A 23830-nucleotide genomic window follows, 5' to 3' on the forward strand; every position below is an offset into this window, starting at 1 on the left:
TCAGAGTAATTGATAGTCACTAACAATAATTAAGCACTTAGTATATGCCAATAATTTATTAAGTACTTTACGTGCATTTTCTTCCCTGTCATTCTTCTTAAAACCTCTCAAGTGGGGCTAGGATTTTATCCCAAGGCTCAGAATATCTTAAAGTGGGTACTCAGCAAGTGTTTTTGAATGAATAAAAGAAGGAATGGATAAATGGAAGAGTCCCTTAAAGGTATTTTTTGTCTTTTTGTTTATCAATTTCAGGAAATATTTCTCCTAAGATAATTTTTTAAAAACTATCTGTGGAAGCACTATAAAGAATGTACTGAAACATTCTTGAATGTTTGCATTTATAAAATTTAAGGAGATGAGTAATTTTTTTAAAAAATTTTTAATGTTTACTTTTGAGAGCGAGAGGCAGACCGTGAGTAGGGGAGGGGCAAAGAGAGAGGGAGGCACAGAATCTGAAGCAGGCTCTGATCTCTGGGCTGTCAGCCCAGAGCCGGATGCAGGGTCAGACTTACAGTGATGAGATCATCACCTGAACCAAAATCAGACACTTAACTGACTGAGCCACCCAGGCACCTCAAGTGATGAATTGTTTTAGATAGTGACATCACATTTCTTGCCTCTTGATGTTGATGTGTCTTGCCTCTTTCTGCCAGTTTTTGGGATACAGTTGGTCATCTTGACCTCAGATTCCTTATTTGTTAAAGGTACTTGAAAAAGATCCTAGCGAGTCACTACCTTCAATAAAGATGCTTTTAAAATGGAAAGGGGCTCCTGGGTGGCTCGGTTGGTTAAGGGTCTGACTCTTGATTGGCTTAGGTAATGATCTTGTGGTTCTTAGGATTGAGCCCCAAGTTGGGCTCCATGCTGACAGCACATAGCCTGCTTGGGATTCTCTCTCCCTCTCTCTCTGCCCCTCCCCTGCACTCACTCTCTCTCTCAAAATAAATAAACTTTAAAAATAAATAAAATGGACAGTGATCGTCTGATTGCTTGTTTGCCTTTCAGTTTCCCTTTTTCTTTTCTCCTTTTTAAAACTTTTCCTTAGTTTATTTAAACCAAAAAAACCCCACCAAACAAACAGTTGACCCAACTTTTTTTTTTTTTTTTTTTTTTTAATGCATGACTGTAATGCTGCAGTGCGGCAGTACTCAGTGATATTGAAGCGCACTGTTCAGTAGTCTTCCTTTTGCTTCTTTTTGTGCCACTGATGAGGGATCTGGAAAAGAGTTTTATTGGTGCCTCATTCACAAAAGGGCTTACCTTCTTTGAAGAAAAACATTTTGTCTCTACCTGGGATTACTAGCTAGATAAGACTTGGAAACAAATTGGAGGGAAAAAGGACAGCCGAGGGGGTTAACAAAAGATGTTTTGATAGGAAACAACAGATCTCTTTAAGAAGCAACTAACCAGATAGGAAAGGCATCTTATAGATGGCATAAGAATGGATTCTTCCTTTTTTTGAAAGAGGGAGAAAAGGAGAGAGCGAGCTCCCGGTGAGGGGTAGAGGGAAAGGGGGAGAGAGAATCTTAAGGAGCCTCCATGCCCAGTGCAGAGCTCCATCTCACAGCTGTGAGATCATGACCTGAGCTGAAATCAAGAACCACTTAACTGACTGAGCCACCCAGGCAGCTCAAGAATGGATTCTTAATAGTATACTTGTTTTTGGTGTTTGGTTAATAGCTGTTTGAATTCTTACCCACCCTTAATAAAGACTTTTTAGTGTTTTGTATTACTTTTTTGGGGAATTATCTGCCTTTGGCACTATTCATATCCATTGTCCAGTGGTTCTCTTCAAAATAGGTAATTACTTTTCCTACTTCATTTTGATTAGTTTGGAACCTGGTAGGGATGTGAGGGGGATAGAAACCAGTAATTAAAAAAAAAAAAAAAAAAAGACATTTCTGCTGTTTCAGATATATGTGAAGACAGATTTGCAATTTGCATTTATGCAAGTTTTATGCCTATTATGGTAGACATTAATTCTGTGTAACCTGATCCCTCTTACTGAAACTTTTATTAGTTATTGCTCTAGAATAGATTAATTGGGAAATAGCTGTATAATAACATGAGTATCTTAAAATGTTCAGAATTATGTGGTCTGTTTTTGGTGATACGACTCTGGAGATTTTGCACTGTGGGAAATACCATTTTTTGGTGAAGAATAGTTTTATCGGTTAGGTAATGAATCGGTTTTGTGGACTATTGACCTAAAACAACTAAATTTTGTTACTTGAATTCATCTGGGAGTGTGGAGCTCAGTTCATCTCTTACACTGCCACCTTGCTTTTTTTTTTTTTTTTTTTTAGCTAGAACTCAGAGAAAAAATGTGCTCGATTTCTGGTCCTAGATATGGCTCTGAATACCTTTAGTAAGTTATTCTAGCTTTTATTTAGTCTTTCCTTTTCTCCCCTTTGAAGATGAACTAACAAATTATTTTACTGCAGTAATAACATTTGGAACATAAATGGCAAGGAAAGTGGGACGGTAGTTGAACAGTAAATGGGCTTTCGGTATTGATGAAATGAATGGATGAGAGACCGTTAAAAAAATAAGAGTGAAAAGCTAAGCAGCAAGTCCCAGAGATTTTGAAATAGGAATGACTAACACCAATTTTCTTCAGATGAATTTGATAAGATTTCTTGGTTTCTGCCTGTGTCTCCAAGCTTTGTATTTAAAATTTTCAGTGTATAGTAAGTTGAAAGTACACAATAGAATCATGAACAGCTATATTCTTGCTGCCTAGATGGAGTGTTCACTAGTAACCTTTTCTTTCACTTGCTTTCTCCTAATATGTATAAATATCATATACATTACGTATAGCTTTTTGAGGGAGTTATTAGACTTTCATAACAAGTAGCTGTCTTCATGTCACTGTTACCCCTAAATACTTCAGTATCTGTAGCCAAAAAATAATGACACTGTCCTATATAATTTAATACCACTAGCACACCTTAGAAATGAATAAGCCTGCAATATTCATCTAGTAAACACTCTAGAATCAGATTTTCACAGTGGATTCTAAAATATCCTTTAGTTATTCTCTTTTAAGTTCATGTATTTTGAGAGAATGAGAGAGTTGGGGGGGCAGAGAGCGAGGGAGAGAGATCTTTCAGTTACTCTTTTCACATTGGGTTCTGTAAGGGTTTATGGAAGGGTATTGGATGTAATGTCTACCTAGTCTTTCTAACTCTAACAGTGTTTCCATATTTCTTCAGTGACATCAACTTTTTGAAGTAATCAGAACAGTTATCTTTAATGTCTCATATTCTGGGCTTGTCTAAGAGTTTCCTTGTGTTATCTGCCTTCTGAAGCTTCCTGTGACTTAGCATGATTAGTTACAGGTTATGCATTTTGAATAAAAAATACTGCCTAGGCGAAGGTAGATACTTCATAGTGCATTCAACCAGGAGGCACAAAATGACAGTCTTTGCCACTATTAGTGATGCTAAATTTGATCATTAGGTAAGTAGTGTCTATATGGTCTGTTACAAAAACCTATTTTTACTCTCAGTTTAGAAAATCTAAATTTTCTAAAATCTATATTTTGGTACTGTACAAATCTCTCCCCCCCCCAAAAAAAAACCCAGCAACCCCCCCCCCAAATATCCCTTCAACCTTTCTTAATACTTTTAGCATCTTAATGATTCTTGCCTCATTCACTTATTTCATTGGGATTTACAAAGTGTTTATTTTTCAAATTTTGTACTCCTTCTATGTTAATTGACATTCATCTTCAAAGAAAAGCTTTTCCTACTAGTGATAAAGTATACTTCCTATTGAAAAGTTGGGATAAATGTAATTTTTCTCATTATTTATTAGTTTTTAGAATAAGGAATTGGGTAGTAGTCCCTTCAGCGATAGCAAATGAGACTTTTTTTTTTGCCCATTCTTATAATTGTTACAAATTCATGAACTTGTTTTGTATTCACAGTGTTATCAATTAATTATTATTTTTAATGGTCAAGTCATCTGAAATTTGGCTAACAGGACCCCTCCTAGACTCTCTCCTGTGTTTTTAGTGACATACCTCCCTTAGTCTTTGAGTGCTTCCTTGATTTCTGGCACAGAGATTGTGTGCGTTTTTAGTAGTGCACAAAAAGTACCTTTACTTGAAACTTTCGGTTAAAGCTCAAAATCCCAGAAATCCTGAAGAATCCTTCTAGAACACTAAAAGATGGAAAAAAATTAATCCTAGTTAGCAAGGAACCTATCAATTGCCTGTTTCTTGTTTCCTGAGTACAAAAACACTAGTACTTACTCTTTTTTTCTTGCCCCCAAAATACTAGTACTTATTTTTTTATTAAAAAAATTGTTTTATTTTAATGTTTATTTTGAGAGAGAGAGAGAGAGAGAGAGAGAGAGAGAGAGAGCGTGAGCAGGGTAGGGGCAGAGAGAAAGGGAGACAAAAAATTTGAAGCAGGCTCCAGGCTCTGAGCTGTCAGCACAGAGCCTGATGTGGGGCTTGAACTCACGAGCGAATTCATGACCTGAACTGAAGTTGGATGCTCAATTGACTGAGCCACCCGTGCACCCCTCCTTTTTTTTTTAATGCTTATTTACTCATTTGAGAGAACACGAGTGGGGGAGGGGCCAAGAGAGAGAGGAGGAGAGAGAGAATCCCAAGCAGGCCTCATGCTGGCTGCACAGAGCCTGACGTGGGACTCTGTCTCACAAACTGTGAGATCATAACCTGAGCCGAAATCAAGAGTCGGATGCTTAACTGACTGAGCCACCCAGGTGCCTCACCTAGTACTTATCCAAATAAGGGTGTAGCCAAACTGTACTTTCAAAATCACAGATTTACATTAGAGCTACATGAGAGATTCTCTAACTAATTATTGGCAAGGAGAGTGTTAATATCCCAAAAGAATCTCTCAACTTGAATAATAATCAGCCCATAGCACCTTCTCACTCTGATTTAAACCAGCAGCAGACTTTTAATATGTAATACATTTTTTAAATCATTTTAGTTTTCATCGCGTTAAGTGTACTTTTTAATCCTCATGCCCTGTTTTCCCCATTCCCTCCCCTCCTGTCCCCCTTCTGGTAACCATCAGTTTGTTCTCCATAGTTAAGAGTCTGTTTCTTGGTTTGTCTCTTTCTTTTTTTCCTTTGTTCCTTTGTTTTGTTTCTTAAATTTCACATGTGAGTGGGATCATGTGGTATTATCTTTCTCTGATTTATTTCACTTACTGTAATATTCTATAGTTCCATCCATAGCAAGATTTCATTCTTTATTTTATGACTGAATAATCTGTTGTGCGTATATACCATGTCTTTTCTGTTTACTCATCAGTTGATGGACACTGGCCGTTTCCACATAGTTTGGCTGTTGCAAATAATGCTGCAGTAAATGTAGGGATGTATGTATCCCTTTGAGTTAGTGTGTTCTGGGTAAGTACTGAGTAGTGCAATTACTGGATCCTATGGTAGTTCTTTTTTAATTTTTTGATGAACCTCCATACTGTTTCCACAGTGACTACACCAGTCTGCATTCCCACCAACAGTGCAGGAGGGTTCCTTTTTCTCCCCATATTCACCAACACTTGTTTCTACATAATGCATTTATCTTGAAAATATAGGAACAAAAATTGTTCCCACACCCTATTGCTATACTGAGGTTAATTTACTTTTGGTTGTTAATGCTTGATCATATATATACTTAATCTGAAATGTGATATCTATAATATTTGTTTTGAAATCTTCATCCCAGTACAAAGTATAATTAGATCAACAGTTTCACAAGTTTAGATTTAAGGTAAGTAAAAAGACAATATATATATGAGAAAGTAGAGTTGAAAACAAAGCTGAGTGGTAGTAGCACATCCAACTGGACTACCTGTTTTTACAAGTGTAGTGGAATTGGGAAAATTCTGTACACGTTCATTTGCATGTGTGTACTGAATAACAGGGATCTAAGGCGCAGTCATTTCTTATTTCAGTTTTATAAACTCTACATCAAAGATAATAGCATTTGGTAAGAGTGCCCAAAAGATCAGTAACACTAAGGCAGAGTTGTGAGAGATGTTGCTTTGTTTTTCTGGGCTTAAATTCATCTGTACCTACTCCTCTTTCTAGCCTTGGTTCATCTCTGCTTGTATAAAATAACAAAGTGTTTGTTTCCATTCAGGAGGTATTGAATTTCTTCCCATCCTCAGTAATACCCATATAGTATGGTATGCAGATCTGACTGCATTTTGGGTGAAAGTACTCCCATACTCCCCATTTCCAGTGGCAACGGATAGGTAGTTTCTACTGGTAATGTGGACTAAGATTGGTACATTTCCATTACTTTCTTTATCACCTTTCTTAAAAGGTACAAAAACTGTCTCCAGTTTAGGGAAGTGAAAAGAAAAGGTAATAATGGTTGAATTTTCTCTTGACAATTGACAGTATCTCTTTCTTGAATAAACTTCTCAAAACTCAGTCTTCTTGTTACTTCTGTTTTATTTAATGAATTTGATCATTCCTGATAATACTGTCCGTTCTTCTCTTTTGCAATACTACTTAAAACTAGATTCTTCTAGTTTTTGGCCGATTTTTTCCTCAGGTTTTTAGTTCCTTTTCTGTCTCTTATTGGGACCCATCAAATCTTGGTCTTAGGTTTCTCCGTTTCTTCCTTTTATTTTTTCAGTCTGTATATCCCTGTTTCTTTAGCTATTATGTCTTGGGCAGATTCCAATAAACAGACAAGTAACTAGTGCACACATGTGTACACACACTCCATATTCCAAATATGAATTATGTGTATATATAACGTATATGTATAGTTTCAATCCATAGTTCAGCTATTACAGAATAGTTCTGCTTTGATGTCCTCATATTATCACCAGATTCTTTTCTGTCTAGATCCAAATTCAGCATCTTCTGCCCTAAAATGGCTTCGCTTTTCAACTTCCTCATTCTCCATATCCTAGTCTAAAAACTTTTAACCCCCAAGCTGGTCAGTAGGTTTCTTCCAACTAAAAAGAAGAAAAAATGGTGTTTAGATTTGCCTGTAGAGGCAAGTCATTGCAAAACCCTAAGAAATGAGAAAGTGCGGGATTGCAGAAAATTGAGTGCTGATCTCAAGATGTAGCAGCATGGTGAATGACTGTGAGAGTGCCTGAAGCAACTGGCAAATCCTCACATGTGCTGGTGACCACATACCTATGTGCAGCTGCCCCTGGAGAATAATGACTTCTATATCTCTTTCACCTTTAAAATTGTATATAACTGTCTCTTGGTGGTAGATTCTCAAAATGGAATCCTGCTGGTAAGGGAGTATAGGAAATGCTTCTAGATCCTGCCATACAGGAGGGATTAAAAGATAGGGATGGTGTGAAGTGTCAACAGGCAGCACATACCCTCAGTTTCCTTGATCAGAACAGATATAAAGTCTTTAGCTCAGAATTTGTGGATCCAGCAGTTCCAGTTTTGAGTATTTGCCTGAAGAAAACAAAATCACCAGCTCAAAGATATATCTGAGTGCTTCGTTGCAGCGTTATTTATGATAGGACACAGAAATAACCTAATTGTCCATTGATGGATGAATGAATAAAGAAAATGTGATATATATTTACATACATTTGAATATTATTTAGCCATTAAAAAAATCCTGCTGTTTGTGACATTATGGATGGATATTATGGCTGTTCTGCTAACAGAAATAAGTCAGAAAGACAGATACTGTATGATCTTACTTATATGTAGAATCAAAAAAGTCTGAACTCCTGGCTACAAATCAGAACAGTTTGGTGGGTGCCAGAGATCTGGGGGGATGGTTGTTGGGGAAATGGGAGATGGTGGTCAAAAAGTACCGACTTCCAAGTTATAGAAATAAATCCTGGGGATGTAATGTACATCATCGTGACTGGCTAACAATACTGTATTGTATATTTGAAATTTGCTAAGAGAGTAGATCTTGACTGTTCTCATCACAAGAAAGAATTTATAAGTGTGAGGTGACGTTAACTAACTTTATTGCAGTGATCATCTCTCAGTATTTTTCATATATTAAATCATTATGTTGTACACCTAAAACTAATAGTGTTATATGCCAGTATATATCAATAAAAACTTGTGGCTTTGCATGCTTGACACCTTAAATGACCAACCTTATCTTTTACATTCTGTCAATACAAATTGCAGTTGAAGCACATATTGTTTGTACTGCTCTTTTGCTCTGTGACTTCTCCCACTCCCTTATATGTGAAGTGTCATTATTCTTTTCTTGAAATACACACGTTCCTAAGTCTTAGGCCCTAACTCAGCTCTTACCCACTGATCTCTCCTATATTAGAACTTCCACCATGTTTGAAAGTGTCTCTCCTACTAGAATGGAATCTTCTCAAGAGTAAGGACCTTATTTGCCTTACTTGCCAATCCAAGTCTGCTCTTTATAAAATAATCTGACACATACTAATTGCTTAATATTTATTAAGTGAATGAATGTCTGAGTAAGGTATTGCTCATATGGTGTATCTATAAGATATAATTGTTAAGTTTTTTTTAAAAATCGAATTTTTCTAAAAATTATATAAATATTTTCCCATACTTAGCGGGGGGGAAATATATACTATTAACACTGAGTACTTAGGACGTTGGATGGGAGCAGAATATATCACATATTTTTGTCTTTGTCGTAAAGAAGCATATACTATTTTTATTTTTAATTTTTTAATGTTTTTTATTTCATTTTTTTATTTAAAAAAATTTTTAATGTTTATTATCGAGAGACAGACATTTGTGAGGGAGGGGAAGACACAGCATCTGAAGCAGGCTCCAGGCTCTGAGCTGTCAGCACAGAGTCTGACGCGGGGCTCAAACTCACAAACTGTGAGATCATAACCTGAGCCGAAGTCGGACACTAACCGACTGAGTCATCCAGGCGCCTCAATGTTTATTTTTGTGAGAGAGAGAGAGAGAGAGAGAGAGAGAGAGAGAGAGAGAGAAGAAAGAAAGAAAGAAAGAAAGAAAGAAAGAAAGAAAGAAAGAAAGAAAAGAAAGAGAAAGAAAAGAAAGAAAAAGAAAGTATGTATGTGCTGGGGCATGGCAGAGAGAGACAGAGACCTAGAATTCAAAGCAGGGTTCAGCCTCTGAGCTGTCAGCACAGAGCCCAGTCCAGGGCTTGAACTCACAAACTGCGAGATCATGACCTGAGCTAAAGTTGGACACTTAACCAACTGAACCACCGAGGCACCCCTAAAGAGCATATGCTATTTTTAAATGAAAACAGGTTTTTTTTTCCTGAAGATTTTTTTTTTATATTTAAGTAATCTCTACATCCAATGTGGGGCTCAAACTCACAACCACTAGATAAAGAGTCACATGCTTTTCTGATTGAGCCAGCCAGGCACCCCAAAGAAAATAGGTTTTAAGGAACAACTCATATAGATACTTTGTTCCTTTATTATTTGGGACCTCTTTAAATAGAATGGTATTGGGTAACATCCAAAAAACTTTTATTTATTTTATTTATTTTTTACAGATCTTATATATAAGCAAATTCCATACCCAATGTGGAGCTTAAACTCACAACCCCAAGATCGAGAGTCACATGCTGTACCAACTGAGCTAGCCAGGTGCCCCAAAACTTTCTTTAAAATCTTTTTTTAATTATAAATGTCCTCGCTTAAAAAAAAATCGAAGAAGATGGAGAATTGCATGGAGCAAAATGTGAAGTTTCCCATTCTACCTTTGTCCTCCTGCACTGCCACCCACTCACACTTAGAGAAAGCTACCTATATCATTTATCAGGTCATACGTTTTCTATGCATATGTAAATACAAACCTTTTCAGATTTGTTTTTTGTTTTTCTTAAAAATAAATGTAAACAGGTGTTTAATAAAATGCGTCACCTGGGCATAAAAACATATAAGCAAAATCATAAAAGAAGGCAACTTTCTTATTTCCTGCTTTATCTGAAACGAACACATAATGAACATAATTGGTACAGAATTATTTTCATTTTATTCTAATTCCAGTAATTTATTCTAGTTACAGTTTTATATTAATTTCAGGTGTGCAGTGTATTGATTCAACAATTCCATACATCAGATTTGATTTTTTTAAACTCAGCATTATGTATCCGGACATTTTTTTCTACATTTGAACATAGAGATTATGACATTCTTCTTAACTTTTATTAATAAGTAAGCTCTACACCCAATATGGGGCTTGAAGTTACCACCCTGAGATTAAGAGTTGTATGTTCTACTGACTGAGCCAGCCAGGTGCTTCTGTGAATTTCTTTTTTAAAGGCTATGTAGTATTTCATTGTATTGGCACATACCATAATTTATTTAACCACTGCAGAAATTCTTCTCATTAAATTTTCTTTTTTCTTATAAAGGAATATAATTTAAGGAAGAATGTCTGTCTGTTCTGGTGAAAATGGTGTATTTGGTTTTGTGAGCCCAGGTCTAGTATATTTTGGTATATTCCCTTTAATGGTTTTGGCTTCATTGGGGTGTATTTCAGGTCTACGGATCAATGGAGAACTAATTACTGCCTACCCCCAGGTGGTGGTAGTGAGAGTACCAACCCCTTGGGTGCAGAGTGATAGTGACATCACTGTTTTGCGCCATCTAGAGAAGATGGGATGCCGGTTGATGAACCGACCTCAAGCCATCCTGAACTGTGTTAATAAGTTCTGGACATTTCAAGAGTTGGCGGGCCATGGTGTTCCTCTGCCAGATACTTTCTCTTATGGTAAGTTCGCTAATAAGAATTTATAGTCTAAGTTTTACAACACTGATGGTTTTGAAAGGCATACTAAATTAAGAGGGTTATGTGATACAAGGAAATTTGTGAACATGGAAGAACTTCTTACAGAAGTAATTTTCAGTGTTAACAAACTGGGCAGGAGCATTGTGAATCATGTGTCAAGATTTAGTTCCGTGATATTGGTAGAGTGGATTTAGCTATTTTGGGCTTTCTAGGCTGTAAGTTCACTCTTGTGCTCTCAGTAATGCTGTTGTAGTCAGAGAGCTTTATTAATAATGCTTAAATAAATTACTGTTGTTGTCCTCCAATAAAACTTTATTATTTAAAAAAGGCAGTGGGCCAGATCTCATAGGCTGTAATATTCAATACATCTCTGTTTAATATCTGTTTATCCTTATTAGCACTTTCATGATAATTTTTTTTTGAAGTTTTTTCTCTTATTTTTTAAGGAAATGACACTGTAATAGGTATACTTTAAAACCAGTGCTTCCAAAACCATGGTAAAAGTAAAGGATCTTTTTTTTTCTTTAAAGACCAGTATACTGTGTATCAATACTCTTACAAAATATGATAAAAAAAACGTTTGAGAAATGCCAGATTGTTATAAAAGCTTCCAATGTTTACTCTTTTTGTATTTACGTGGTTACATATCAGTAGCAGAGAAGTCATAAACAGGCACAGGTTTTTGGACAACACTTTTGAGTAACACTGCCGTAAACAATATTATGCTAATGTATTTCCTGCCTGTCCAGTTCTTTTAGATTAGAAAGGATCAAATTTGCTATAAATCATTGCAATTTTCCATAAAGACATTTTTTCAAATAAATGTCCAGTAGTGTGCTTAGAAAGTTAATGAAGCTTTAAAAAGAAATCCCTATCCTATTCCTACCATTAGTATTTTAAAGAAGGGAACTCCCCAAGTCTGTATGACATGTGTTGATACAGTTGCTGTTTTTAGCAATTGCATAAGAAGAGACAATATGAATAGTTCGAGAATTCTGTCAGATGCTTTTGGAATATTATATTATAGCTTATATCATGGGTCTACACTTCTGATTTTAAGAGAATGGAAAGGAGAAAAGTGTTAGCCCAATTACCAAATACTACCTATGTTCTAATGTTGACAGTTTATTTTATTTATTTTTTTTTTTTTTTTAATTTTTTTTTTCAACGTTTATTTATTTTTGGGACAGAGAGAGACAGAGCATGAACGGGGGAGGGACAGAAAGAGAGGGAGACATAGAATCGGAAACAGGCTCCAGACTCTGAGCCATCAGCCCAGAGCCTGACGCGGGGCTCGAACTCACGGACAGCGAGATTGTGACCTGGCTGAAGTCGGACGCTTAACCGACTGTGCCACCCAGGCGCCCCTAATGTTGACAGTTTAAAATTGGGGACTGAATCATCTTAATTTTTCTAGGCTGCAAATGTATGCTACTGCAGTTGCTTAATGAACTTTTTCCTGGTTTAATTTTTTTTACATCACCAGGCTGATACCACAATTCATTTTTGCTCTGATTTTGCTACTGTATCATTTGTTCCTGGGCAGTAAAAACAGAAGAAAACTTAACTCATGGGTACTGTCTGCCGTAGTATACAAAGAACTCTGATTCATAATGGAGATATGAAACATTAATTTGTGTGTTTGAGAGGGATAGAACACACGTAGCATCTTTTCATCCTTGAGTGAGTCTTCTAAACAGACTCATTCTTCTGTTTCTTAATCTTTAGATTGAGATTCTTTAATCTTTAGATTAAAACTGGAATTTAAATACACTAAAGTAGGTCTTGGTGGTTTTGTTATTTGTGTAGTGGAAGATTAAAGGATAAAAATATGAAAAATTGTATAGAACTAGGAAATTTTGTTTTAACTGAAAGATAATTTCCTTAAGTTAGATGTTAGAATATTTATAATTTAAGATAACTTTCATCCATTTTAAAAGGTGTTGTTTTAAACTGATGTTTAACTGTATTTTCAACTTTTATTTATTACTTTCTCTAAGAAAAACAAAATGTAGCCATCAGGTTCTTACCTTCTATCTCCTGTGTTGCTGACTTTAGCATAGATAACACCACAAAACACCTCTGTTACTATTCTTTTTAAATTTCTTTTTTACTCAAACCAGGTGGTCATGAAAATTTTGCTAAAATGATCGATGAAGCAGAAGTACTGGAGTTTCCAATGGTAGTGAAGAATACGCGGGGTCATAGAGGTGCGTATGAGTTGTCACTATGGCACATCATTTTGAAATTACTCTTGAGAATTAATAAGGGTGATGATACAAAATAGATTTTTTCTTAATCTGATCAATGCTCTTATTATTTTCTTTGTATTTCCTCACGGTTATTGACTAGACAATAGCCTTATCAGTTGAAATGTATAGCTCTTTGGGGCGCCTTGCTGGCTCAGTTATGTGATCAACTTTGACTCAGGTCATGATCTCACAGTTTGTGAGTTTGAGCCCCGTATTGGGCTGTGTGCTGACATCTCGGAGCCTGGAGCCTGCTTTGGATTCTGTCTCTCTCCCTCTCTCTCACTGCCCCTTCCCTGTTCTCACTCCGTCTCTCTCTCAAAAATAAACATTAAAAAAATTAAATAAATAGCCACTTCCTTTGACATAAAAATTGACAAATAGAGCAGTGGAATGGACTAGTGAACTTGGAAATAAAACTAGGTATATAGTAACATACTGCTCTTTTACCCTATGCAAATTTTGTATATATTGTGTAATAATATATAAGACATGGTCTTTTAAATTTTTTTTTTGTTTATTTATTTTCAGAGAGAGAGAGACAGAGCAGGGGAGGGGCAGGGAGAGAGAGAATCCCAAGCAGGGCTCTGCACTGTCAGCACAGAGCCTGATGTGGGGCTCAAACCCATGAACTGTGAGATCATGACATGAGCTGAAACCAAGAGTTGACACTTAACCAACTGAGCCACCTAGATATCCCTATAAAACATGGTTTTTCTCAGAAGGAAATGTTTTGCTAGTAAACGAGGCTGGCATTATTGGCTCACATGGAGGAATATAAACCTTGGACCTCTACTTCACAACATCTACTGAAATAAATTCTAGGTTACTGTAGGAATTAAGGGAGTGGTAGGAGATTATTAACTTTATCTTAAATACATTTTTGCATTGTTTCTATAACTACCATAACTGTTACTTTGGTTAAAAATTAATAGATTCTGAAAGAGCAGGTTGGGACCCAAGAAGATGCAGGTAATTAATACATATCAACTGCTCGCAGTTTAATGACTTACATGTGTTTTTTATTCTTTTTCAATCATAGGCAAAGCTGTTTTCTTGGCTCGAGATAAGCACCATTTGGCTGATCTAAGCCATCTTATTCGCCATGAAGCTCCATACCTGTTCCAGAAGTACGTTAAAGAGTCTCATGGACGGGATGTGCGTGTCATTGTTGTGGGAGGCCGTGTGGTTGGCACCATGTTACGTTGTTCAACGGATGGAAGGATGCAAAGTAACTGCTCACTAGGTAAAAACAATGCATGTGTCTTTCTAGTATATATAATATTATTACAGCTTGTCCAGCGAGTGTTCATATATAATTACAGATCTTTTTACTTAGTAAGTTGAAAAATACTATCTTTCACCTTTCACATATAACCATGATCAGTAGCCGTACCTTGAATATAGTAAATATACTTTTGAGTTGTTTTTCTAGTAGTAAAATTGGATTTGTCTGAGTCATAAATTTTGAGATCTTCCTGCTGAAGTGCCTCAGAGTTTAGTCTGAGCTTTTTCTTTTTTAATGTTTATTTCACTTTCTTATACTTCACTTTCTTAGTCATCCGATCTGGCTCATGGTTTTAAATACCATGTATGTGTTGTGATTTTCATATTTATATCTGTAATTTAGGCTTTCTTCCTGAACTCCAGGTACATATAAATAACTGCCTACTCAGTAGTATCTCCATGTAGTTGTCCAACAGACATTTTAATCTTGACCCAAACTGGTCAAATATTTATTGTTAAAGTATGATGGACATACTAGTTTTAGGTGTACAACCCAGGGATTTAGGTGTACAGCCCAGTGCTTTGTCCCCATATGTTATTATAATGTTATTGACTATATTCCTTTTGCTATACTTTTCATCTTCATGACTTGTTTATTTTGTAACTGGAAGTTGTACCACTTCGTCCCCTTCACCTGTTTTATCCCCCTTCATCCTCTCCCCTCTGGTAACCAGATTGTTTAGAGGCCTTTTTTATATGAGCATTCTCTTATATTCAGTTTTAACAGTAATGCCAACTACTCCAGTGCTGGTACAGTAGTCAGTGCTTTATGACTATTAACTTCTTTAGATATTGCTAGGTCTCTCCAGTGCTGGTACAGTAGTCAGTGCTTTATGACTATTAACTTCTTTAGATATTGCTAGGTATTGTTAGTATTCCCATTTTACAGATGAGGAGGGCCCAGAACAGTAAGTAACTTGCTCAAGATAACAGATCTAATAATGGTGCCACCAGGATGCAAATATACTGTTTGGCTCCAGAGTTGTCCTCTTAACCACTCTTGAATATGCTGATTTCCAAAATTGGAAAATTACATGGAAGCTATGCAGATATCTAGATTTTCAAGTACATGACATGAATTTAATCATTTTTTAAAACTGTTAAGCTCTGTCCCTTCATATTCTTAATGTTTTTTTAACTGTAATATGATCTCAGGGGCGCCTAAGTGGTTCAGTTGGTTTAAGTGTCTGACTTGATTTCGGCCCAGGTCATGATCTCAGGGTTCATGAGGTTGAGCCCCACGTTGGACTTTTCTGCTGACAGAGCAGAGCCTACTTGGGATTCTCTCTCTGCCCGCCCCCTACTCGCGTTCACTCACACACACTGTCTCAAAAAAGTAATTAAAAAACCATTACACAATATCTCAGTTAAGTGAAGTTACATACATATATCTTAGATAATTATGGTTATTCCTGGAAATAAGCTTTCAAGCTATTTTTTTCAAAGACTGTTTTGGTTTTTCCGTAATGAATAGTTTTTGTTGACTGTAAAACATTTTATTGATTGATTGATTTTTTTAAAGATTTTATTTTTTGGAAGGCGCCTGGGTGGCTCAGTCGGTTAAGCGTGCAACTTTGGTTCAGGTCGTAATCTCACAGTTTGAGAGTTCGAGCCCTAAGTTGGACTCTGTGCTGACAGCATGAAGCCTGGAGCCTGCTTGGGATTCTGTGTCTCCCTTTCTCTGCCCCTCACCTGCTCATACTCTATCTCTCAAAAAGTAAATAAACATTTAGATTTTATTTATTTATTTTTTTTTTAAGTAATCTCTGCACCCAATGTCAGGCTTGAATTCACAACCCCGAGGACAAGAGTCACATGGTCTGCCAACTGAGCCAGCCAAGCACCCCCCGTTTTTTAAAGTTTCTTGATCATTTTTTTGGTTACCTTAGTGGCTCAGTTCGTTAAATGTCTCTCTCTCTCTTTTTAAAAAATTTATTTATTTTTGAGAGAGATAAGAGTGTGAATGGGGGAGGGGCAAAGAGAGAGAGACGGAACCTGAGGCAGGGTACAGGCTCCATGGTGTCAGCACAGAGCCCCACACAGGGCTCAGACTCACGAGGCATAAGATCATGACCTGAGCCTAAGTCGGACTCTTAACTGACTGATCTGCCCTGGGGCCCCAAGCGTCTAACTCTTGATTTCAGCTCAGGTTTTGCTCTCATGGTTCATGGCATGGAGCCCCTAGTCGCACACTGCACTAACAGTGTGGAGCCTGCTTGGGATTCCCTCTCTCCCCTTCTCTATGCTCCTCTCCTGCTTGCATGCACTTGCTGTCACTCTCTGTCCCAAAATAAATGAAAAAACTTAAAACAAAACAAAACTTCTTATTCATTTTTGATCAAGGTTATATAACATTTTGGTTTTATTTGATGTATTGGGGAATTTTCAGTCTTACCTTCTGGCACTCTATAGGTAAAGTAACATCAGAATAAAGGATAGTAAACAAAACTCCACTTTGAACCTATCTGGTCCTAGTTCTTTTTGTAGTAGTAGCGCTTTTATCACCTTTCCGATCTCTTCCATAATAATAATTGGCCTGTTTAAGTTTGCTGCTGCTTGAAGCAGTGTTGGTAATTTATCATTTGCTTAGAAATTTTCCATTTGTTTTAGGTTTCAGATTTTTTTGCCAGGTTCTTTAGATGATTACTTGTGCTTATTTGAATCTCTCCTTTGTCTGCAGTTTTGTCTTTGGTATCATTCATAATCTTGTCAAAGTAACATTTGGATTTTTTTGTCCTTTCTATTTTTCTATTCTATTCATTCAACTTTCTGTCTTTACTGAATCTCTCTTCTTAGTTTCTTACTTTATAAGTAATTTCTTCTTGCTAATTCAAAATAAAAGTTTTGGTATGAAGTGATTTTATACATGTTTTCATTTCCCTGTAATTTAGGGGATCAGTGTTGCAATTTCTAAGTCCTTAATAAATCTTTTGGTTACTTAAATCATTAATTTATAATTTCTGTTTTTCTTGGGTTATTGTCAGAGAATGTTGCCTGTAAAAAAGTGTTTTTAAATTTGTTAAGGTTTTTTTGTTTGTTTCCTGGGACAAGCACATGATTATTTGTCAGTATTTGATAAAGGAAAAAATGTGTATATCGGTATATACTATATTCAAGAGATATAAGGCTATGAAGTCAAGTTTGTTTTTGCCTTTGTCCCTTATCTCTTTGTCCATTCCTTTAGTTTTCAAAAAATGTTTTCATTTAATAGCGCCTATAATTAAATTTCGTCTTTCATTCCGGTCTGACTAGTTTCCACTTTTTCCATGGGAAATTTCAGTTCGTTTTTAATGTTTGCTCATACAGTTTATTTAATTCCTTCAGTTTGATTTTGTGTTTATTATTTAAATTGCTTCTTCCTCTTTTTTCTTCTCCAACTTCTGTGGTTTGTAAGGTACCATTAATTCCATTTCCACCCTTGTTCCCAAACTCAATGTGGATGCTCATCCATGGTTTTACATTCCATTAACGGTTAACTTCTGTGTTCCTGTGTTCAAATCAGACATACATTTTCTGCTATTTGGAAGATAACAGTTTTGTCTACTTTGTTTTCTATTCTTCTCTGCCTTCATAAAAATATAAAGTCTGTGGTGTACCTTCACCTCTATCCGTATTATTGCAAGTAAGATAGGTTTCTGTGGAAGCTGAATGCCGTCTTCAGAAAAAAATTGCATATGGCACCTTTGCTTTCACTACTGATTTAAAAGAGTGTGTTGTGAGATTGAGCCCTGAGCGCTGAGTGTGGAGCCTGTTTAAGATTCTCTGTCTCTGGGGTGCCTGGAGGGCTCAGTCGGTTAAGCATCCACCTTCAGTTCAGGTCGTGATCTCGAGTTTCATGAGCTCAAGCCCCATGTTGGGCTCTGTGCTGAGAGCTCAGAGCCTGGAGCTTGCTTCTGATTCTGTGTTTCCCTCTCTGCCTCTCCTCCACGCATGCTCTGTCTCTCTCTCAAAAATAAATTACAAAAAAAACCTAAAAACGGTGTTTTTACTCCAAAAATGTATCATTTTGGCAACTTATTTTGTTTCTTTTTTTGCCAGGTGGTGTGGGGATGATGTGCTCCTTGAGTGAACAAGGGAAGCAGCTAGCTATCCAGGTGTCTAATATCCTGGGGATGGATGTGTGTGGCATTGACCTATTGATGAAAGATGACGGATCCTTCTGTGTCTGCGAGGCCAATGCAAATGTAGGTTTCATCGCCTTTGATAAGGCTTGTAATCTAGATGTAGCTGGTATCATAGCGGACTATGCCGCCTCCCTCCTGCCCTCTGGCCGGCTCACCCGGCGTATGTCCCTGCTCTCCGTGGTGTCCACGGCCAGTGAGACTAGTGAGCCGGAGCTGGGTCCCCCAGCCAGCACTGCTGTCGACAACATGAGCGCAAGTTCCAGCTCTGTTGACAGCGACCCTGAAAGCACGGAGCGAGAGCTACTCACCAAGCTCCCAGGGGGCCTATTCAACATGAACCAGCTGCTAGCCAATGAAATCAAACTCCTGGTGGAGTGACTCCACCGGTAAATAATTAACCAACAAAACCCTTGTAAAACTCACTTTCTTTTTCTTCTTTTTTTCCCCTTTCTTTCTTTCCTTTTTTTTTTTTTTTAAACCAACTTGCAATGCTGTTCATGGAAGGTACTCAGGAAGATGAGAAAATTGAGTAGGATTAGTTAGGAGAGAAGACAGGGGAGAGAGATAGACCTCTGCTATTAAGATGTTACTGACTTTTGTTTACGGATAGTGCAGATAGGCAGAAGAGGTGAGATACAGAAACACATCAGGCTCTTATAGTTAACCTTTTAATCACTCAAAAATGTATATGCTCTCAGACCATCAAGAACACACAGTTTTTTTTCATGGTCCCTTGCTTTTGCTTTTGTATAGTTGCTACAAAATTGAGAGTAGGATAACCTCACATTGTGTTGCAAAGATTTGTGATGAGCGAGGAAAATAATCTACCTAAATTATAGGAATTTTTTTATACAAGTCTGAAAATTCTGCCTTTACCATATTAACTAGCAACTTTATGTCCGTAGTTTATGAAATCTTGAAGAGCTATTTTGCTGGGATTTATAATTTTTGTGCTTCGGTTTTTCCCTTCATTTGGGTGGGAGGGCAGTATTAATATAACCCAATAAAGGTTTTTTCTAATGACAAAATTGGCATTTTTGCATGATAAAAGGGAAATGAACAGTATTGCAATGTCTGGTACACAAGATGACATTTACTCCAATGTAGATAAAATTACACTAGTTTAAAATATGTGCATTGACTTGTATTTGTTAGTGTTTTAATCTTTTTTGAAAGATATATGCTCTGTTAATGTTGCAGTTTTTTTTAATACATGCTAGTCTAACATTCCCTGATCTATGCCTGCATCTTTAACAATGGCCAAAGTGAAGAAAGTGCTACCTTTTTTGTTAACAAGACACTGACTTGAAACATGTGCATTTAAAGCCTTTTATTTTTTCCTTTTTTTCTTTTGGTGGTTGGGCATTTAAAGTATAAGGACAAGGAAAAATATTTTTGGGGGGCAAATCAAGGGTCTATGAGTTCTTTAGTATAAAGCTGAAGTGATTTATAATACCAGCGTTATATATTTGCATTTTTCACATTTTAGGAGGGAGTATATATGTGTGTGTGTGCACGCATGCATGTGTATGTGTTTTGCTTTTTGTTTCACCGAACAATCAAAAAAGATAGATTCTAGAAAATGGAGCATGATGGGGAAACAGTTTTTACTTTAAAAAACAGATAAGTTGTTTTAATAACTATACTCCACTGGGGTAGAGGTACTCACTAAAGACATAAAGAGAATAGATGCTTCTTAGGCCTTTTTATGTATATGTATGTTGTTTGGTTTTTTCTTTGGTTCTAGACTGTTCAGTGTATGATTTATTCAAGGCTACATGCTTTTCTATGCTTCTGGCTGTGCATTTTCTCCTATTACATGTAGGTTTGAGGGTGGGGTGGACTGGACATTTTTGTTTGGGGACTTACTTAGCAGTATTAAGTCTCTTATAGCCCAACTCTGAAGCCTTCAATACTGTCCATTCTTTATATTCCTTTAATTTCTGAATTTATAAGATCCCCAAAATGGCATATAATATGAGCCTTTGAAACAGGGGTAAATCTATTTGAAGAATGGGTTTGGAAGGTGTGTTAAGAAATGGAGATGCTCCAGAGCTCAACGTAATTTTTTTAAACAGCAAGTTCCATCTCACTACAATCCTCTGAAGCTTTTACCCGAGTCCTTTCTTGCCTCTCCAGTGCTTTTTTCCTTCAGATGGACCTTAAACATAATATCTTGGACACTACTAGAGAGACTTCGAGGCAATAATAAAAGATCAGTATTAACCAGCTCTAACAGAGGTTTGATCATGCTTGTACAGTTTTTCCCCGTTTTAAAAAGGAATGTAATAAAAGTTGTTTTTTTCCATAGAATTAAATAATATTAAAATTGAGTGAAAGGTTGATTGTTGACAAATAGAATAGTACCTCTAATCTGTGCAGTGTCTCATTTCACCTCAGAAAAAGATAATAAGAGGATTTTCTAATTTATTTTAGGATATTCTAATCTCCTATAAAAGAATTTGACTTGCATAGAGTTATTGTGGGCCTTACATACATATATAAGTACCTCTGTCTCATTAACAAAAAGAAATACATGGTACTTCTTTCACTGAATGACCATAGGAGGATGCATAATATTTGGGATAGAGAGATAAATGAGGGAGAAAGAACTGCTTAATTAAGTCATTATTCATATGTTTGTGTAGAGACCATCTGGTTGTCACATAAATTATGACACATTAAATAGTTACATATAACATGTATATAGATTTATGAATTTTATAACATAAATAGAACACCCTCTCTATTTGATGAAAAACTCAGGGTTTGTGTTGGGTTGGATAAGGCACTAGGAAAAATGTAGATAGACTTAAAAATTTTTTTTACCAAACTAATCAACTATATCATAAGAATTATCTGAGATTATTTCACCTTTAGTTTTATTCACTACTGATTGATCTTTTGTGCATTCACAGTATATTAAAACATAGCTTTACCAACCTATTTCTGGATCATACACTCACATATTAAAAGGAAAAGGGTAGGAATGGTCATCTTAGACTTTAAAACATGGGTATCTTCTTGAACTCACTCAAAAATTAAGGTAAAGAATATGAACAGATCATTCTGGAAGAACCCAAATGAAACATCCCAGATATTGAAGTGAAAGTTAAATATATTTTCTTATTGTTTAACAACTTTTGTATTATCATTGCTATTATGAGAGGTAAAAATGTATATTTATCAAATATGTATAAGTCTTATCATGCCCAAATCTGAATTATTGTAAAATTGTGTATTGTTAAAATTGTAATTCTTAATTGTATTTTAAAAGTAATTCTGATATTGTTTTTATGTTACCTGTGATGAAAACTGGACTATGCACACACATACACACACATACACAAATATGAACGATTCCATTTAAAATTTTTAATAGTTTTTTTTCTTTTTTTGGTGCCTAATAATTGATTGGTCATTTCTGCTGGCTTTTACTCCACTGAACTTTGAAATCTTTCTGTATATGCTATCAATAAGAAAATATGCTGGAACATTAGAAAAATCCATCAAGAGACTTGCTTTCATCAAGCACTTTATCAGACTTTTGAGAAGGTATCGAAGGCATTGAAAGAAGTAATTGACTTTCAAAATCATCTCTTCTTTTTCTCAAGAGGAAAACGATGGAAAAACAAAATCTCTTCATTCAGTGAATCCCCAGTTTGGGGTCTGGGGAGCTTAGAGACGTTGTGAAATCAAATCTTGTGTTACATTTTTCTCCTGGCTCACTCTTTTTGAGAAGGTTTATGGGCTATATGGCTGGTGAGACACGATCCCCTCCTAAGAAAATGTAGGTGCTCAGACAGGTAACCTCTGCTGCTACTGTTTTTATTTGTTTGTTTGTTTGTTTAATTTCATTTAAAATTTGTTTTTGTTGTATTAGGATATCTTAAAATGTAATATATTGCAGGATTTATAACCAGGTTCACTGCTTTCTTTCTTTTTTTTTTCTTAAAAAAAAAAACAAAACAAAGTTTCATTTAAGATACATTTAGGCGCCTTTGAAGCTTGGATTTTGGAATGTTTCAGTAGTGGACAGAAATCTGCTGTTGGAATCTTCTAGTCTTCCAGGTTTAATTTGAAATGTTTTTAGTTTTGTTTTGGATTTTTGTGTGGTATTTTATTTCCTTTATCAGTGCCCTTTTGCCATGCTGTTTTGGGGTGGCTGCCTAACTCTAGTGAAAATTCTTTCTATATTAACGAAAGTTTGGTGTTTTAAATTCCTTAATGTTTTGCATTTTTAAAAATTGTTTTTAAAGAAATATTCTAACTGCTTGCACTGTTACTGTTCTTTGCCAGCCTTTTCAGGAGCCAAAAAAACAAAAACAAACAAACAAAAAAATACCCAGAGAAAAAACTTTCCTTCTTCCCCCTTCCTGATGATGAGTGAGAAGTATTGAGAACTTTCGGGGTCAGTGCCCTTCTAAACTCCCCTTCCCCCAATAATGCAGCTGTATAATGAATGGTAAATGCAGCGGTTTGGATTCAGGCACAGCCCCAGCCTGCTTGCAGGTAATTTGACTCTCCTTTCTTTCCATCGCAAGGCTAACCTTACTTTCTTTTTAAAAAATTTTCTTTCTTTATGTACTTTAACGGCAACTGTGGGTCTGTAAAAACTCTTGTTTAAAAAAAAGAAACAAAACGCATATCTAACAGATAATTTGATTAAAGAAGAACTTTTGGGGGTAAAGTTTGAGTTGGTTGGGATGAACTCAGGACTTTGGGGATTTACTTTAGCCATTTAGATAACTCCATTCCTTGCATATATGTCTATAATTAAGTATTTCAGAGTGTGACTTTTTTGGCTTTGTTTTTGTTTTGGGTTTGTTTGTTTCTCCCATTGTGCTACTCTGGCTTAAGCTTTTTCAGGGGTTGGTGTTCCGAATACAGTGAGCTCACAGTATAAAGACATCAATTAGGAGTTGCCAGGTATGGAAAACTAGAGTTTTGAAAAGGTAAAATTAGGTTCTAGGTTATATATATGGTAAAAACTCATCATAGTCTTGAGTTGGTCTTAGTGCTTCTCTTTCTGTGACATCATTATAAAAGTGAAAAGGAATGATGAGACAAAGATAATAGAAAGCATTTCAGTTATTTAAGGAACAGTGTGACTCAGAACTAATCATTTTAGCATTTCTAAGATGCTAGTTCTAACAAAGAAGATAGATGTGAGCAGCTTGAGGTTATCATAATGGTTTAAACAGTAAAAAATTACAGATTTGCAAAGATCGGAGGGCATTTCTGAAGCACAAATCATTAAGCACATTAACCAAGGCTATAAAACAAACTTAGTGGCAGGAATAGGAGTTATCCATTTTAATAGCCTTCCCATTAGCTAATGTAGTAGCCTCTTCTCTGTCTACCCCAGTCCACCTACCCTTTCCTCCTTTCTCCTGTCTTTCCTAAAGTTTTAGTTCTAATATGAGTTACTATCATTGGGGAGAAAAATCCTCTTTCTAC

General features: G+C 36.1%; 1 protein-coding gene across 1 annotated transcript in view; it reads left to right on the forward strand.

The window, feature by feature from the left end:
- Positions 1–19443, forward strand: part of RIMKLB (ribosomal modification protein rimK like family member B) — a 59004-nt gene extending 39561 nt beyond the window's left edge. The window contains exons 3-6 of the mRNA XM_047067376.1: positions 10462–10692; positions 12834–12920; positions 14002–14205; positions 18285–19443. Coding sequence (XP_046923332.1) covers positions 10462–10692; positions 12834–12920; positions 14002–14205; positions 18285–18748 — 986 coding nt within the window. The 3' untranslated portion in view covers positions 18749–19443. The remainder of the gene's footprint in view (positions 1–10461; positions 10693–12833; positions 12921–14001; positions 14206–18284) is intronic.
- Positions 19444–23830: the final 4387 nt, after the last annotated feature.

Source organism: Lynx rufus, unplaced genomic scaffold (assembly GCF_022079265.1).
Source record: "Lynx rufus isolate CCGP_SWC_20201006 ecotype Redwood Valley unplaced genomic scaffold, mLynRuf1.p SCAF_7, whole genome shotgun sequence".
In the NCBI taxonomy this organism is placed as follows: Eukaryota; Metazoa; Chordata; class Mammalia; order Carnivora; family Felidae; genus Lynx; species Lynx rufus.